At 37.1% G+C, this 17,195-nt stretch overlaps 2 protein-coding genes across 2 annotated transcripts; one reads left to right on the forward strand and one right to left on the reverse strand.

Annotated features, from left to right (window-relative positions):
* Positions 1 to 4,765: 4,765 nt before the first annotated feature.
* Positions 4,766 to 5,380, reverse strand: LOC132563543 (tigger transposable element-derived protein 4-like). Its single transcript, XM_060228286.1, has 2 exons — positions 5,107 to 5,380; positions 4,766 to 5,025 (listed from the first exon to the last, which is right to left on the reverse strand). Exons 1-2 carry the CDS (start codon positions 5,378 to 5,380, stop codon positions 4,766 to 4,768), a joined length of 534 nt encoding a protein of 177 aa, XP_060084269.1.
* A 10,045-nt stretch (positions 5,381 to 15,425) lies between these two features.
* Positions 15,426 to 16,439, forward strand: LOC132563544 (somatostatin receptor type 4-like). The gene has a single exon (XM_060228287.1). It carries the CDS (start codon positions 15,426 to 15,428, stop codon positions 16,437 to 16,439), a length of 1,014 nt encoding a protein of 337 aa, XP_060084270.1.
* The last annotated feature ends 756 nt before the right edge of the window (positions 16,440 to 17,195 follow it).

A 17,195-nucleotide genomic window follows, 5' to 3' on the forward strand; every position in this document is an offset into this window, starting at 1 on the left:
GATATTCTAAAATATAAATATGAATTTAGGTTGATAGGCAAAACAGCCCAAAGACAAATATATAGACCATTTTATTTTTCCAGAGAGGTCATGGCGCCCACCATCAAACTACTGTCTTATATTTGAGGGAGGGTTTTTGACTTTTGACTTTGACTTTGTGTATTTTTTTCAAAATGATAGTAATATTTAAATTCCAATAAGAAGATGTTTGAAATTTTATGAAGATTGTTTAAGTACTTTTGTCTTCTGACTTCTCTGAAAGTGGACTGTGCCTAATGATACCCTAGGGGGAACCTGTCTGTGAAATTTCATGAAGACTCCTTTAATACTTGTTGATATTTAGTGATAACAAAAATTGGTAAAGGGCGGACAGACTATATATATTGACGAAAGGAGGATGGACGGACCAAGGGGGCAGGGTGATTTGTAGTTTTGAGTGGCAACCCATAATTTGCACGAACCACTCTATAAACCACATTTAAGTCAGAACTTGAATGTGGTTTTAGATTTGCCAGCGGGTTTGAACATCCAAAGCAGTAAATTAATTTATCTACAGAGTACAATATACCATGTTGTGGTCTGACCAGTATGCGTCCAGCACACCTGTTTGTATGTTGGCAACATTAGAAAAAACAAAAATTAAATTTTGTGTCAGATTTTGTTGTTGATTCTTGAATTAACTGATTACAGTGGAAAATGGTAAGCATGTATTCTAGGAACTGCGTATTAGATTGGTTTAAGTCTATATTGAAATCTCCAGTTATCACAATATCTTGTGTTGTATCTAAAAAGGGAGAAAAGTTGTTCTTGAGTGCTGTATACAACACATGTGAAGGGCATGATGGTTTCTTATATAGAGCAACAAACTGAACTAATTTTGATGAGCACCTAACAGACACTTTGGAGTACTCAAATTCTTTAGTTGTACATGCATGGAAACTTTCAATTTGATGAGAATTTTTTACATACACAACAATACCATGATGAGGTCTCAAATAGGAGGTTTGATGGGCATCAGTGCGAATAATTTTGTATCTGTCAAGTGAAAACTGTTCATCAAAATCTCTTGAAGAAAGACGTGATTCTACAATACCAATGACATCAGAGGCATGAACATTTGGATCAGATCTAATGTCTTCAAAATATTTATTAAGAGACTTAGCATTGTTGAACAGAAATTTGCTTTAATAGTGTAGATTGGTTCAATTCATCGGCTTTTAAGCGTTGCATTTGCTTTGCAGCAACACCAATTTCTGGACCAATGTCATAGTCTCTATCATTGTAAGAATCTGGATCAAAATGAATGAATTCTTCAGATGGTTCACACCCAGTATCTGCATCTTAAGCCTCAATATGTTCTGTATTTGGAGCGATATTATCAAAGTCTTCGATATCCATTTCAACTTGCAGTCGCGCGTTTTCAAGTTCTTCAATACCGTGTTGATATTGTTTTTGCTTTACACGAATGTTTGCCAAAATGTCGTTTTCTTCATTTCTCCATGGGAGGAACAGCAGAATTTTTTCTCTGTGACAGCGTGTGCCAAACTTTTAAAATCTCTACAGGTCATTCGGGCAGTTAACCAAAAATTTCTACAGGTCCGAAATAAATTTTACAGGTCCGAAAATTTAGTTCTTTTGGAGTGCTACAATTTTCAGATTTTCTATTGTGCAAATTTCGACTATCATCTGTTTAGGCCCTTTATTTTGGTCTCTTGCTCCAAACTGACTTTGCAGATTTTGCCTTTGTTTAAATCTTTTTGCCCCAAGTGTTTTATAATAGAAATAAATGTAAACGCACAGTGATAGTTTTATGTTTTTACTTCTGTCAGATAAGTACGTGTGATTTATTCTCTAGTGAATAAAAAGAGATTGTCCCGACAGGACTCCTCCGACATCCAACCATCACACCCTTCTTCCTCGTCATCGATGTCTTTTGCAATTCCATTTGAAACAGAGTTTAAGTCAAATGCCACATCGACCTCCTCTTCAGTAATATCATATGTTGGACCCTGATCTGCTTCAGTATGAGCTCCCTCAAGGTCATGGCCAGGTCCTTGTACAGCTTGATTTGAATTCAGTTTCCTTCTGCAGTAAACCAGAAAATCTGCACATTATATATATAATTAGTGTGCAAGACTGCCAACTACTATATTGAGCTGAATTTTACCTTAGGATCTAGCTTAAAATAAACTTTATATTACCTGCCACCTGTCGATGGAAGCCTCCGGGTTATAATCCTGAATGGAAGGGCTAAGAAGCTTTACTGTCAGTAGATCATTCAGTGTTGATGTGTTCATCCTGGTCCTCCGACTGGTTTTTATAAGCTTCATTTGAGAAAAAGTTGTTTCACAACTAACACTAGTGGGAGGAATACAGCTAAGAAGATCCACAACCAGCATCACGAACGGAAATTCGTTATCGTACACATCACCCCATGACATTTTGTGAAGCTTGTCTTGATGATTATAAATACAACTAATAATTTTTATAAAGAAGGGACTTTGTAGTTTACCTCCTGTAAAAAAACTCTTTTCAATAGTTTGAATTCCATCAGTGCATCATTCTTTATGAAAGCTGGGTTGGCTCTGGACAGTGTCCCATGAAAATGGTCTGCCACAATCCCAACTTCCTCTTCACCAAAGTCTGTAAAATAGAAAAATCTGAACTGTTATTAACACAAGATTTATTTAATCATATGATCAATTACATACCACGGGCATTGATTATCTCATTATCTATAATACAGTGGATTCTACTAGTAGTCAGTGTTGTTCGTTATAATATTTTACTCATGCACCAAATTTATTTGCCTCCATACAATTTTTATAGCAAAATATGTTTACGATATAGAATAAACTCAGAAATCACCTGTTGTCAAAACAAAGTGCACAGTTTTTATGCTCCAATGTTATAATCTGTGCAATATAATTATCTCGTTAACTGACGAACTTCGTATCACAAAAAGAGGATTCCATTATAATATATAACCACCAAAATGAAAAACAAAATAACCACTGAAATGAAAAACAATAGAAATAATTTTAAAAAAACACAGCAGATAATAAACAAAACTGAACTTTGGAACTAATTAATCAGTGTTGTTAACCTTGAATGTCTGAAGATTCTGCATAGGACCATTTCTGAAGGTGCAGAAGTTTTGTGGCTTTGGCAACATGTTGAGGTCCAGTAGTGAGTTCAAAACGAACTTTGAGTGCTGGTACGAGACCATCAATAATGCTCTCCTTGTAGCTCAATTTCAAGGATGCTTTATTTCCTTTCAGATTTAAGCCATATAGTTTGCCAATCTCCAGGACAGACGATAATATCTCAGGTTTTTCTATTTTTCTATTTTCTATAAATTCCTAAAGGTAATTATTTTAATATAATGTTTGATATAAAATATTCCTGTTCTGAATTTTATATTCTAAATGATGACCACTTATTTTTTTCTCTCCTAAGAAGGAAATTCACTGAACAAAGGTAATTACCACTGAATCCTACGGAAAATGATGGAGTTGCTGTACCTACCTTTATCAATTCCAGAAGCCTGAAAGCATTCCATCGCAATTTTTTAGATATTTCGAACATGTGCTCTCTGGTGTCCAATACAAAGAAATCTCTCTGTTACGATCTCTTTATGTGCTGTTCAGATATATACTTCTTCCTGTTTGTCTCCAGTTAAATTGGTTGAACCGTCCATCATGAACGAAAAGAAATGTCCCTTTTCAATCATTGATACTGTCTTCCCTCATTCAATATCAGATATTGTTTTCACAAATTTAAGAGCAGCCTTTCCATTCAAGTAAGTATCCCCAATGTGAAGTTCTTTGGCTTTATCAAGGTCACATAACCATGTAATCTCTTAGAGGTCTGTTTTTTATTACAGCGTGCACATTTCTAATTAAATACTTCAGTGGACCTCTCTCTGCACAACTCAACTGTCTCATGGCTTTACCTGCTTGGGTATCAGTTATAAGTTTTTCCTTTGGTCTGTTTTTTGCTGTATACCAATCTTTTGCTGCAAACGCATATTACTGCACCCCTTGATGAAAGAGTTCTGGCCCTTCAAGTTATTATTTACATGTACCCCAAGCCTGCTGCCAAATGCAACACAGAATGTACAACTCTACCTCTTGTTGCTTCGTCGTGTTTAAGCCAAGGCCTACCTTTGGTCCAGCACTAGGAGGGCATTTTTTCGATCTCAGCTCTTAACTGTAATTGTTCTTCCTCCATTTGTAGAGCCTTTAATTCCGAGGATAACATTGCCATCTGACGATCATGCTGGGCTTATTGCGCCGGCACATCCTCGCAGTACTTTACCGTACCGGGTGTGTCCTTTGTCTTTAATGTCGCCTTTTCCGGAATGGTAGTTGCGTTCTGCTGGTGATAGCTTTCACGAAACAAGCACTAGTCAATATTCCCTATAACACGCAGAAAAATATCATCGGACCACAGTCACTAAGAAAGACTATCGGTTTTCTTCATACACACAGTCACTAAGAAAGTCTGTAATCTTTGATTGTTGACGGACACGTGTCTTCAGCAAGTTCATAGAAATTTTTCCGGAGATGTAAGTCATCATGGTCAAAAGTTTGTCAGACTCCTTGGAGTTCTCCAAATGCGTCATGATGGTGTCGCAGGCATCGCAGACGGCAGTAGATGAAGGGTTAGGTCTGGGTGATGGTGTAGAATCGTCATCGCTGTCATCATTATCGGCGGGCTGTTGCTGCTGCTGAATGTCACTGATAATGTCGTCGTCGGTCATTTACTCACTGGTTGGTGTGTCGGCGTTGACTGAAACAAATTCCTCAAACGTGCATGGCAGGCGGGCAAGTCTAGCCAGAGGAATGTCGTCTTCATCATTTTCGTCGTCGCTCTCTTCGGTTGTTGGTGTTGGCGTAGTGGTGATCCCAGCATGGAGAAAGCAGTTCTGAATAGTCCTTTCTGTCACTCCATGTCTCCAAGCATAGGCCAGCATCCGTAGGGCGTCGAGGACGTTGATATCTGGAGTGGTGTTGTTGTCCGCTGCCTCGATGTATTTTACAAGGACTCATTAGTGGACTTTGAGGTTCTGAATGATTCCTTGGTCCATCGGCTGGGTCTTACTGGTGGTGTTGGGTGAGAGGAACATCAGCTCGATCGCTTTCAAAACGGTTATCTTCGGGTGGGCAGGGTAGTTGTCAATGATCATGGCGATCTTCCAATGCTGTCGGTCAAACTTCCGGTTTAGGTTAGAAAGCCAGTTTTTTAATAGATCACCAGTCATCCAGGCTTTCTTGTTGGCAAGGTAGGGGAGCGGCAAGGTTTTCACGCTCTTAAAACACCTAGGACGAGAAGACTTTCCGATGATCAATAATGGTAGCTTCTTAGTTCCGTCCATGTTGGGGCAGAGAAGCTCTCCTAAAGTTGTTGACCAATTGTAATGAAACTTTTTACAGAATTGTTAGGGATCATGTGTCGTGTGTAGATGTTTAGTTTGCATTTCATAAAACCTCATTTATTCCCAAGCCAAATTAGTGGTTGCCATGGTAACCAGTCAATATAAATATGATTTTGTAAGAAAGAAATTGTTTGGACAACGCCACCAAACTACTTAATCAGTTTAAAAGAGAATGTAAAATCATTCAGTTTTCGAGAATGCCACTAACTTCAAGCATATAAGTTACGTTAAGTGGGGTATTGCTGAATTATATTATTTTTGTCATAAACCAGGCACTGAACTATTGCGGAAGCAATTAAGAGGGAGCTGTGCCGAGTGTGTTTGCATGGAAGCCACATCTGGATACGATAGCAGAAAACCATCTAGCAAAGCGACTTTGTGTGCGTAATGCAGAAAAAGAGCTCAGATCACCCAGTACAGTTTCTGTTGTTGAAGCCAATATCAACCTACTCCCAGATCCCTCTAGTGATATAAACGTTGGCTGTGAAGAGTTTGTGATATCTGAATCAGTATCGACGGATAGAGAATAACCTGTTCAGCAGCTTCCTCCCTAGTTTACCAATTCCTTTTCACAAACACCAACATTACCAATTCTTACTGTGGAACAGTTTGTAAATGATGCTGGATTGCTTTTTTTACACTGGTTTGTCTTCATACCAAGATTTTCAGTTTGTGTTATTTTGTCTTGGTGATTGTGTAAATCATTTAAACTATATTTACAATAAGATAGAAAATGTTAGTATTGCAAATCAACTGTTTTTGACCTTAATTAAGTTGCGATAGAACCAATTTTGAGCTCAGTCGTCTTTTTTTCAAATTTCTGAAACCTCTGTAGCTTATATTTGGATAACCAGGTTTAATTTCATGTATCGGCAATGGCAAGAGCTGCCATGGTGGCCTGAAAGAAATAAAGTTCGTTATTTTTGTCTTACTGACTTTCGGTCAAAGTTTCCCACTACTACAGTGACTGTTGACGGAACAGAGTGCCCTGTTAAAAAAACCTAGGCCTCCTGTTGCTTAAGGAGGGTCAGTTAGTGACCGCCAAATTGTTGAAAGGAGCAATTTGTTAGCCATGTGTGATTTATTTGCTGGTGGAGATTTCGCTGTAAACATCCCTACATTTTTTAAAAAGAAAAACAGGATGACAGGTAAGATTGTCCTAAGAGACAGGAAAATATCCAGCAAACGGGTTCATGTTGAAAGGATCATTGGCCTTGCAAAGACGTACAAAATTCTAGCAATGCCAATGAACCGTACCCAGACAAAGCTTTCCAGTGAAAATATTTTTGTTTGCTTCATGCTTTGTAATTTTAGAAAGTGTCTTTTGCCTAGACATGCTTAAAAAATTGAATGTATATACCTTGTATAAGCATTAACTTTGAATTTCAGTTAGTCTCTCCCTTTATACAATTTTGAATCCCCTCTCTTAGGATGCTTCCATCCAAATATGATTGATAGCCTTCATTAGTTCATTTGGCTCTGCCCCTTAGCCCTTTTGGGGATAATCCCTCCATTTTTAGCCCACCGTCATCAAATCGCCTTTTCAGTCCGTCATCTGTTACTCCTTTAACAATTCATGTTACTATTTCAGAAAAGTACTAGAGCAGATGTGTTATTCTCAAATTTCATATGAAGATTCTCCTTGGACCCTGGTTGTGTGTTGTGCCGTTTTTTGACTGACAAACAAAATGAGGCGGCCATCTTGGATTTTGACAGCAATTAATTGCGGAAATTGTTGACAGATGGATGCTACAGTACGGCAATATAGCTTACATTGGTCCTACAAAGAACTCTCATTTGGAAAAAAAAAATTATCAGAAGAATAGAAATTGTTTTATATATTTGTACAACTTTAAGAAGGGTGGTTGAACACCTATGTTTTCATGCTTATTCCATTGTTTGGTTGTTAACATTTTAACACATTATTGTTTAGTAATGTTCTGTAAGACATAATTTTGAAGTTAAATTAATTAAGTCAGTGTTTACCCTGTATAGCTTATATTAGTACATCTATGTAATGTATTCTTATTCTGACAAACTATCCATACCAGTAAGCATTTTCTCACATACATACTAACTGTACTAAAAGTTTCTTTATCCTGAAATTGTAGTGAAGATGTAACCTCAATAGTTGATGTTGCCATTGTTAGTAATATAACTAACTGTTCAATGGTATTCTACAATTATACACAAGTTTGTAATGTCTGTGATTCCTGCTGTAGTCAGTCCTGCTCTAGTTTTGGAAGGAGTATTTGTTGTAGTCTTTGAAGAAGAACCTTTCCAAAACAGCTTGTTTGAACTTAAGGTTGAAAAAGACAGTTTCATGACCATGCCATCTATAAAGGTGTCATCAAGAAGGATTGAAATAATTTTCATGTCTTTGAAGGTGTAAACTACAAGTTTACACTGGTTACGACCAGTACAGAAAAACTTACCCTGAATTTAATAAAAAATAGTTTTGCAATTTGTCAAGTGTCAACTCTCCATCAACAAACTGTAGATAAGGGGCAGTGTCTGGGGTAATGTAACTGTTTTTTGCACTATAAGGACATTTGACCTCCACTAGTTCATCATCTCCAAGTAAAGCATCTGGAGAAGCTGCCAGATAGGGATAAGATTCACTGACAAGCACACCACATTTTTCAGCTTTTAACCCAGTAGATTTTTCACTCATTGCCACAGATTCATAAATCTTTCCATGGTGCAATAGTGCTGGTCCTGTTTCTTGATCTAAACACAAATTTCTATACTGTGTCAATGTCCTAGCTAAGTTTACCATATTGGTCAGAGCTGTAGCTTTACAAACTTCCAAAGCTGGATGAATGTATTCTTGTATATCTTTCCAAGAACCAGTTCTTGTTTGCAGTTTGAACCCTTGTATTATGTTAAATCTCTTTGATTTGATCATTATTTATCTTTGTTATGCACATGTCTTGCAGCCACTTATCAGATATCTTAATTTCAGAGTAGTCATGATCACTGTCCAATGCATATGGATTTGCAGGTTTGAATATCTGTGACACTGGATAGTCATGTACTTTAGTATGGTTCAACCATACAGACCTGAAGTGATCACTGTACCTGGTAACATTCCTATACTGTTGTGGTCTTGGGTCATAGTTAACTGTGAGGTTTTCATTTGCAAATGGAAGGTTGTTAGCTTTAATTGGGCTGCCATGATAGGGCTTACTTTTATGAAATGTCTGAAGCTTTTGAGTGCATGTTTTTTCTGTCACCAATTCTTTAAATAAGGAAAATTTTTATAACATGCATATAGAACTGCACACACATGCTTGCAATGAGCTTGGGGTCCCATACCTGCCGCACAGTCACACTGGCCCTCTAACACACAGCCAGTTTTGTCTAAGCACACATCAACAATACAGTGGAACCTCACCTAACGACCACCTCAAAATCCTTTGTCATGTTGACAAAGTTTTCAAACATGGCGGTTTTTTGTCAATACAAAATGCAAATCAGTTCAATATACAAAAATGATTTCTTTTCGATTTTCTGCAATGCAATTTGTATTCCGAATATACATAGACTTTTTTGTATTTCTCTAGTGGAAAGTGTTATGTTCAGATCTACCAGCTTCGTAATAGAAGAAGAAAAATATTAATTTTGTGCATAAAACAATTTTTTTTGGTGGATGTTTAGATATATAATATCACTCAAACCAAAAGCTTTGATTTCATTCACCTAAACATACCTTGTAGCTGTTTAGCCCAGGATGCTACAAACCCAATATCAGTTCCCTGGGTCATCTGGTTATTGAAATAAGTTTTTATACACATTTTACCCCTGTGACCTTGAAAGTTACCCTCCTGATTGCCATCTGCTATCCCCTCTTCAACGTTACCTGCTATTCCCTCCACGCCATTTGCTATTCCATCCACGCCATCTGCTATCCCCTCTACGTCATCTGCTATTCGCTCCTCGTTATCTGCTATCCCCTCTCGATCGCTATGTACTGTCTTACATTTGTTATCTACGCTCTGCCCTCCTAAGAACATGTTTAGTCCTCTTTCAGCTTTCTTTATCTGTTGATCACAAATGTAGACATTATACTACACCAAAAAGTATCAGGTTCCACAAAGTAATAAAAAGTTAATTGTCTAAAGCATTTGTGCAAAACCTTTGTGTAGATCAATTAAAATATAATGCAATCAGCATTCAAACTGACCTCACATCAAACCTACTGCTATTAGGGCTTTTGGATTTCCCTTCGTTTAAAATATTGTGCAAATTAATTATATATTAAACTGTTAAGTAAAGTCAAAATGGCATTAATGTTCCCACCGACCACCCATTAAGTCTTCTCTGGATGTGATTGTTAGATTATTAAACTGATTATTGAATCTGCAGTTATGCATATATATAGCTGATTTTAAATTATCTTGCTAGCATCACCATGCTTTGCAATACTGGTTTTCCAAGATGGTTTCCCTGCTGCAGAAAAAATTGGGACACCTTTTTGTAATATTAGTTATAGTTGGATTTTTATCTCCATCTTTCAGATTTCCTGTCAAAAAACAGTTCTGACAATATTATGTATAGTTATAAAATTAAACAAGAGGCCCAAATCCATCAAAATTCACTCGCTTGGTATTCCAGATGTCCATGGATCAAATATCTGAATACTGTCTTTTTTTCTCTCAAAACAATTCTAACCACATGTACTTTTTATGGAATATAAGGATGTAACTTTGTTTTCCTCCCTCTAGCTCACACATACTGAATTTAAGACAATCAAATTCAAAAGTCAAAATTTGATTGATGAACAGATAAAAAACGGTATAAAGTCTAAATTCTTCAAGCCAGGTGAGCTAAAAATGTTAGAATAAAATGTCAATACTGGACTTTAATGCTAATGCATAATTAAGCATTACTTGACAACATTCTTTAAATAATAACAGTTTCTTCGTTATTGATCTAAGTAAACTTAAACCCAAACTGTTTCTACAGTAGCTACCAGTATGTACGACTATGTATATATGTCATAGTTGAACTTTGCATTTAATTAATTTTTAATAAGACTCCTTTAGAAATGAAGCTAGAAAATTGATTAAGGATGGGACAAGGATGGTCTACCAACCAGTTATGATTTATATGCAATTACCTGGTGATCTTCCAATCTGTTCATCACTGACCTCGTACTTCCAATTCAAGTTGTTGAGCGACATGCTGTAAAAAGTTGCAATATGAAATTGAGGGGCATTTATTTTAACTATAAACATGTATACATAGATATTTTCTTAAAGTTGACAATGCTGTGGTCATTTTTAATCCAGTTTCGAAGATTAATACAGTTCACAAAATCTTGGGATATTTATGATCCATCAAAGTGTTTAACTCCTCAATCATTATATCAACTATTAAAAATGATATGGTATAAATAATGCATTTCTAATGTAACATGCAATTTTCTTCTCAAAATGAAGCAGGATTCTCAGCCTTCAACCTAAAGAGATGCTGATGTGTGAGATTTGGTTTGGTTTTACAGGTTTAACATCCTATCAACACAGACTAGGTCGTTCATTGAAGGACGCCCTCCTGGAGTGGTGCGAGGTGAATGTTTGTATGACTGTCCACATGTTAAAACCCCTCCTTGTTAAATGAAACTCAAGATCATTCTTGCCCACATTTAAATATACCTCTCTGAGAAAGTATGTTAGAAAATGATACAGCAATTTAAAACCATAATGATCCCTGATCTATTACAATGAACAATAGTTACACATACATGTGAATACAAATGTACAGCCAGTAGACTATTACAGTTAGCTGACAATATCAAGCACAGTAAGCATTTTACATTTTAGTGTAATCTCAATTAAAACTTTTTTAGGTGTAAAATAAATATGAATCACCTTAGTAAGGGAAATATTACACTTCAGTTACAATCATTCTAGCGTTAAGTTACCTGATATTTTTACAGTGTACGGGCATTGTTAAAAATAACCTCTAGCGGTATAGGTTGAAGTGCTTGAACCCCCAAAACGATGGTTTTAAACGCTCCGAGAGCGAGTCTGACACCTTGGTGATGAACAGTGTCTAATACTTTTAAATATGAAGGTCTAGCAAATCCATTTACGATGGAACCGTAGCCCAATTCTAGAGTCTTAGCAAAACTTTTCTATCAGCTCCCCAATCAGTGTGGGACACAACCTTTAGAATATTCAGTGCCTTCAGGCATTTGGCTTTAAGCTATTTTATATGTGAAAGAAACGACAATTTCCTGTCGAATATTGCATCTAAGAATATTGTTTGCTCAACAACCAGAATGGATACACCACAGAGAGACATATTTGGATAGTCGTGTCGTTTCCGAATTTGACAAAAATGCATACAGACTGTTCTTGATTGTGAAAATTTAAAACCATTTTCATCTGCCCAAATTTATAGTCGATTCAAACATTGTTGAAGTCGGTTGTCTTTCTATGGTATTCATATGCTTAGATCGATAGCATATGATGAAGTCGTCAACATAAAGAGCGCCCTCCATCGAAGGGAATAATGTTTTGACAATACTGTTAAGTCCAAAAAGTGTAACCGAAAGAAAGCTGCCTTTTGGTTCACCCATTTCCTGCTGATGAACATCGGACTTCAAATACTCTATCTGATAGAAAATTTGAAATAAAAATTGGTAGATTACCTTCAATACCTATATCGTGCAGATCTTTTATTATGCCATATTTCCATGTTGCCTCGTAAGCCTTTTCCGAATCGATGAAAACAGCAACCAATTGCTCCTTTTTTAGAAAAGTCTCACGCACAAAGGTTTCAAGTCAAACCAAATGATCGTTGGTACCTCGCTTAGATCTAAAACCGCTTTGTAGGTGTGATATTATGCAATTGGATATCAGATACCAAAATTAATCTTGACTTTATCAAGATGACTTTGGGACATTTTCCGATGCCATTTTAAGAATATAATTAAAAATATCAAGAAGTTTTTCTGATGATGACTCTGGTAGATGTTTTAGGAACTGACAGTGATTATCATCAGGTCCTGTTGCAGAGTCATGTGATTTGTTCAATGGTTCTTACATTGAGAAAGGCTGATTATACATTATTTTAAGAAGAGAATTTTGATTTATTTTTTTTCCCGCGTGGTCTTAAATTTTTAAAATTTTTGAGAATGATTATTTGCAGATGAATTTTTTGGAAAAAGCAGATCCTAAAGCATTTGCAATATCAAATTTCGGTGTGGCTAATTTTCCATTAGTTTTCAGATGTCCCATTGTTTTAAATAATGTTTTACCACTGACTCGTTTAATCATATCCCATACTTTTTGGTGAATGTATTGGAAATTAATTTGGACACATAATATCACCAAGACAATGTTTTGTGTAAGTGTATAGCACGACGGGCTTTCGCCCGAATAATTTTGTAGTTGTTTACGCTATCGCTTGTGGGGTTGGTTTTTAAATTGCCTCAAAGCGGTTTTCCTATTCCTAACAGCTTTATCACAGTCTTCGTTAATCCAAAGTTTTTGTTATGTTTTCTTTTGGACTTTGGTATACATTGTTTGCCTATCTCAAGAACTTCGGTTGTAAAGGATTCTATCGGGTCTTCTAAATTCAGGAAATCGATGGTGTTGAGAATGTTTGTACTGAGATGTTCAAATACTTCAGTCTACCTTACATAACTCCCAATGGGGTACATGATCGCTCTCTGTGAATCCACAATTCCTTAGAAATATTGGAAAGTGACCGCTTCCACAGAGATCGTCATGCACCGTCCATTCGAAATCTAGTAACAACGATTGATGACATAAATTTAAATCAAGGTGCGAGAATGTTCCGGAAGAGCGATACCAATAAGTTGATTTATTTTTGTAAAGACAAAGGTTATTTTCCGATATAAATTTTCAATTTTTGTTCCTCTGTCGTTAGTGTCGAGTGAACCCCAAATGTTGTTATGACCATTAAAGTCACCCAAAAGTATGAATGGCGAGGCAGTTACGATAGGAGTTCGTCTAGTGGGTTGTTCGTGAAATCAGAGTTTGGAGGGAGATAGATAGAGCATACTGTAAGCGTAATGGAGTGTAACACTATCAGCAGTTGCCTGTAGGTCTGTATTTAATGGTATATTTCTATGAGAAATTTGGTTGTCAACCATCATAGCTAATAATGAATAATTCCTGAAATTGATATTTGTCTCGGCTCTGGTGAGCGTTTCGTTCCTTGAGACAGATTGCACTAGGGTTATGATCTTGAGACACTCGAAGAATTTCATCAATATTGGATCGAAGACCTCCAGCATTCCATTTGATTATTGTACCCATTATTACTAATAGGAATAAGTTGGGGACCATCAATTACTAGCTAGACTGCTTGTTTAAACTAAGGTGCTTTGACAGCTTTAATGGCGATCTTGGATGATTTGGAAGTAGCTACCTGGTACTCCATATCCTCCAGGGAGCCAAATTTGTTAAAAGTGTGAATTAGGTCGTCAGACCCTTTTTTCCTTCTATCTGAGGAAATTTGAATTTTCTGCTTGGGCTGATTTTTCACGTTTTGAGTGCTTGGAGCTGGTATTGTTGGTGATGGTGGTGGTCGCGATGACAGTGTTGAAGAAGGCTTTGATGCAGCAGGCCGAAGGCTAGAAAGATTGTCGCACGCCATGTCAGGCTTTGTACCTGTATCACATGTCTGTGTTGCAGCATCACGATTCTCCACTGTCGTAATGCCAACCTTTGCACGACTGGCATAGGATGGACCTGACACAGGTGTTTAAACAATCTTTCTTGCTTCAGGAAAAGCAATGTTGTTTGTATACTTGACACGAAAGATTTCTGCACCAAGCAGAGCAATCTCTGAAATATGCTGGATGCCTTCCACCACAGTTCGCGCAGTGAACTCGACCATCACAAGCACCATCTGCCGACCCATCTTCGTGGCCCGCAACTCCACATTTAGCTCAAACTTTCTGGGTTTTTTTTTTTTACAGTCATCCGAATGATGACCAAATTTCTGGAAACCACAGCGTCGCAGTGGATTTGGGATGTAAACATCCACACCAACACTCTCGAAGTCAACCTTTACACGTTTCGGTAAAAATTTGGTGTTAAAAGAAAGAACGAAAGTGTTGGTGGCACGGATAATGGCATCTCGCTTCACCCTGATCCGTTTAACCTGGTTGACCTTTTGCTGTTTTTCCTTGAAGTAACTGAGGATGTTCTCCTCACTCTCTCCCTGAAGAGATGGACAGCGTGTAACGCCTTTTGATGTGTTCAGGGAGGAATGAGGAACAACCTGCACAGCTAGCTCAAAACGTTTTGTCATTCCTAAGAGGTTCTTGGCCTGTTGCTGGCGGACTTCTTCTACAAGGAGTTGTTTGCCGGATCACAGTTTTTTCACACATTTTGGAGTACAGCACGATAGTCTTTTCAATTACGAATGGTGATACGGATGACATTGGTTTATCCTTTTCCAACGATCGTATGACTGGTTGAAATCATGATCATCATCTGCGTCTGATGATGAAGGACAATGTCGTTTATTTTGATTTTTTGTGCCCATTGCTAGGTGTTTAGATTTTCATTACCTGTGCTCCTCACCCACCTTGGAGTCCAACAAGGGGACATTACTAACGGTACGGATCTCCGGTACACGAGTGTCAAGGATACACAGGCAGTATACCTGAGAGAATAGAACTCTATCGATTGATCCTTAAGCCACCACCTTCTAGGATACAACTGTAAAATAAAAGCTACAAAAATAGATGGGTATACGGCTGAGTGAAATGAAAAGGAAAAAACTTGACAATTAGGACATATAGTTGAACCAGGGCTTGGCATGACCAGCCGATTGATCAATGTTATTACTGTTTCATTTATCAGACGTCATTCGTCTTGAAAACCTTTGGTTGATAGTGCATCAAAATCGGATTCACTGAAGAACACATGAAAGAGGGTCGGTATTTTTTAACAGTTACAAACCTGATTCGTGCATCGTCCCTGTTTCCTAGACAATCATGGGAGATAATCTAAATTTAACCTTTGATTCCAGTACCAGCGTTGGCTTTCGTTATGAGAATATGTTGTGTATTCTCGTCTTACTTGTCACAATTATTGGAATTCCCGGAACCATTGTTACTATGAGGTTCTACGGGAAACGAATCAAAAAGTCATCTACATCGACTGCACTGTATTTAAGTGCTTTAGCTGTGTTTGATATGTTGTCACTTCTCTCAAATATCCCAGGAATTGCATTAGAGATGTCAATGTCCATTCTGGACGAAGAAAATGCTATAGCAGCCTATTTCACACGCATACCGAAGTATTGGTCGAATTTAACACTGCTTTTGGTTGGAATTGAACGTGTTGTATCTGTTGTTCTACCCCATAAAGCGCCATACATCTTCACAAGACGTGTAGGCACAGTGAGTGTTATAGTCATCATCGTTATTGCACCTGTGGTACTCTTGCCTTTGGCAATAGAACCACCATTGGTCGCTGTTACAACAAACGGCACCATTACACATGTACGAAGGAAGGTTCAAATGTTACTTGACCCTGATGTGTACAGAAGTTTAATTCAAATAGTTTCCGTTTTGTATTTTGGAATTCCGGTTTTCGGCGTCTTTATAAGTAATATTTGCTTGGTGACTTTGCTATATGGTAGATTTAAATCTAAACGGGCAAGAAATATCAGAGATACAATGACGTCACAACAGGTAAGGGAGTTACGTACAACAAAACTCATTATGCTAGTTACCGTAATATTTATCATTTGTGTCTTACCGTTGGTGATTATTTACCCAGTGATTTCGATCAGTGGAGAGCCCATTCCTATCCAGACGTTACTGGTTATCCATCCAATGTCTAGCCTTCTGGAGTCTCTGAACTACTCTATGAATGTTGTCGTTTATTTCTTCGGAAGCAGCAACTTTCGAACAGAAACTCGTCAAATGTTGTCACGAGTATGTGGTTGCTGCAGGCATACAACCAGAACCACAACGGTCACGCCAGAAACTAAGACACAGTAAGTTATTCATAGTTCTTTTGAAATTTCATAGAAATAAAAGTGTTTAAGATACAAAGAATGAAATAATCTTCCATTATGTTGAATAAGTAAAACATTTATTGAATCACAGAAGTGACCTGTTCAAAATAACGAAAGCTGTTGAATGTATGTTGAACAATATGCTATACAGAATTTTCAACTTGCTTTCAAATCATTTTTAGATCATAGTCAGTGGTTATAAATCCCGTCGTGAAAAAAACTTTTTGATATTTAATTCAAGCGCCTTATTAAACATCACATATATTATGATGGACATTCAATTCACATATATGCTATCCTTGTGACGGAAAGGTAATATAAGCTTTTTGTATTGAAGTCAACAGACTGTATCAACTGTGGCCGAGTTTGCCCAAGGTAAATAATAATTGCATCGAATGAAAGAGACGGGATTCCTTCGATATCGGTACGTAAATCAATCAACTTTATTTCATTTGTAAATATTTTTTATGAAGAAATATCTGTATATTATCGCCATTCGATATATTAACTGATTGCAAACCCCGAGGTCGGCGTTTGTCTGCCGTTTATGATCATTACCATCAAACATTTACACTTAAGTTCATCTTCTTACGGTAAACCGCTTGTTATCTGAACACTTTGTAGTCTGAACTTGTTGTATGCTAAGCATTCTGTGCTAATGACGCATTACTTACAAATATCAGTAAAAAAAAATGTACATATCACCTTGTTAAATTATTATCTTCTGCCTATCTATCGT

Source organism: Ylistrum balloti, unplaced genomic scaffold (genome assembly GCF_031769215.1).
Source record: "Ylistrum balloti isolate Yb309-2 unplaced genomic scaffold, AGI_CSIRO_Ybal_v1 Utg371760, whole genome shotgun sequence".
Lineage (NCBI taxonomy): Eukaryota > Metazoa > Mollusca > Bivalvia > Pectinida > Pectinidae > Ylistrum > Ylistrum balloti.

What these genes read in the sequence shown, in the direction of transcription:
- LOC132563543 (XM_060228286.1), bottom strand. Translation starts at nt 5,380, where the DNA reads ATGGACGGAACTAAGAAGCTACCATTATTGATCATCGGAAAGTCTTCT. An exon ending in CCTCTCACCCAACACCACCA is followed by an intron (nt 5,026 to 5,106) that starts GTAAGACCCAGC and finishes ACATCGAGGCAG; the next exon opens with CGGACAACAACACCACTCCA.
- LOC132563544 (XM_060228287.1), top strand. Translation starts at nt 15,426, where the DNA reads ATGGGAGATAATCTAAATTTAACCTTTGATTCCAGTACCAGCGTTGGC.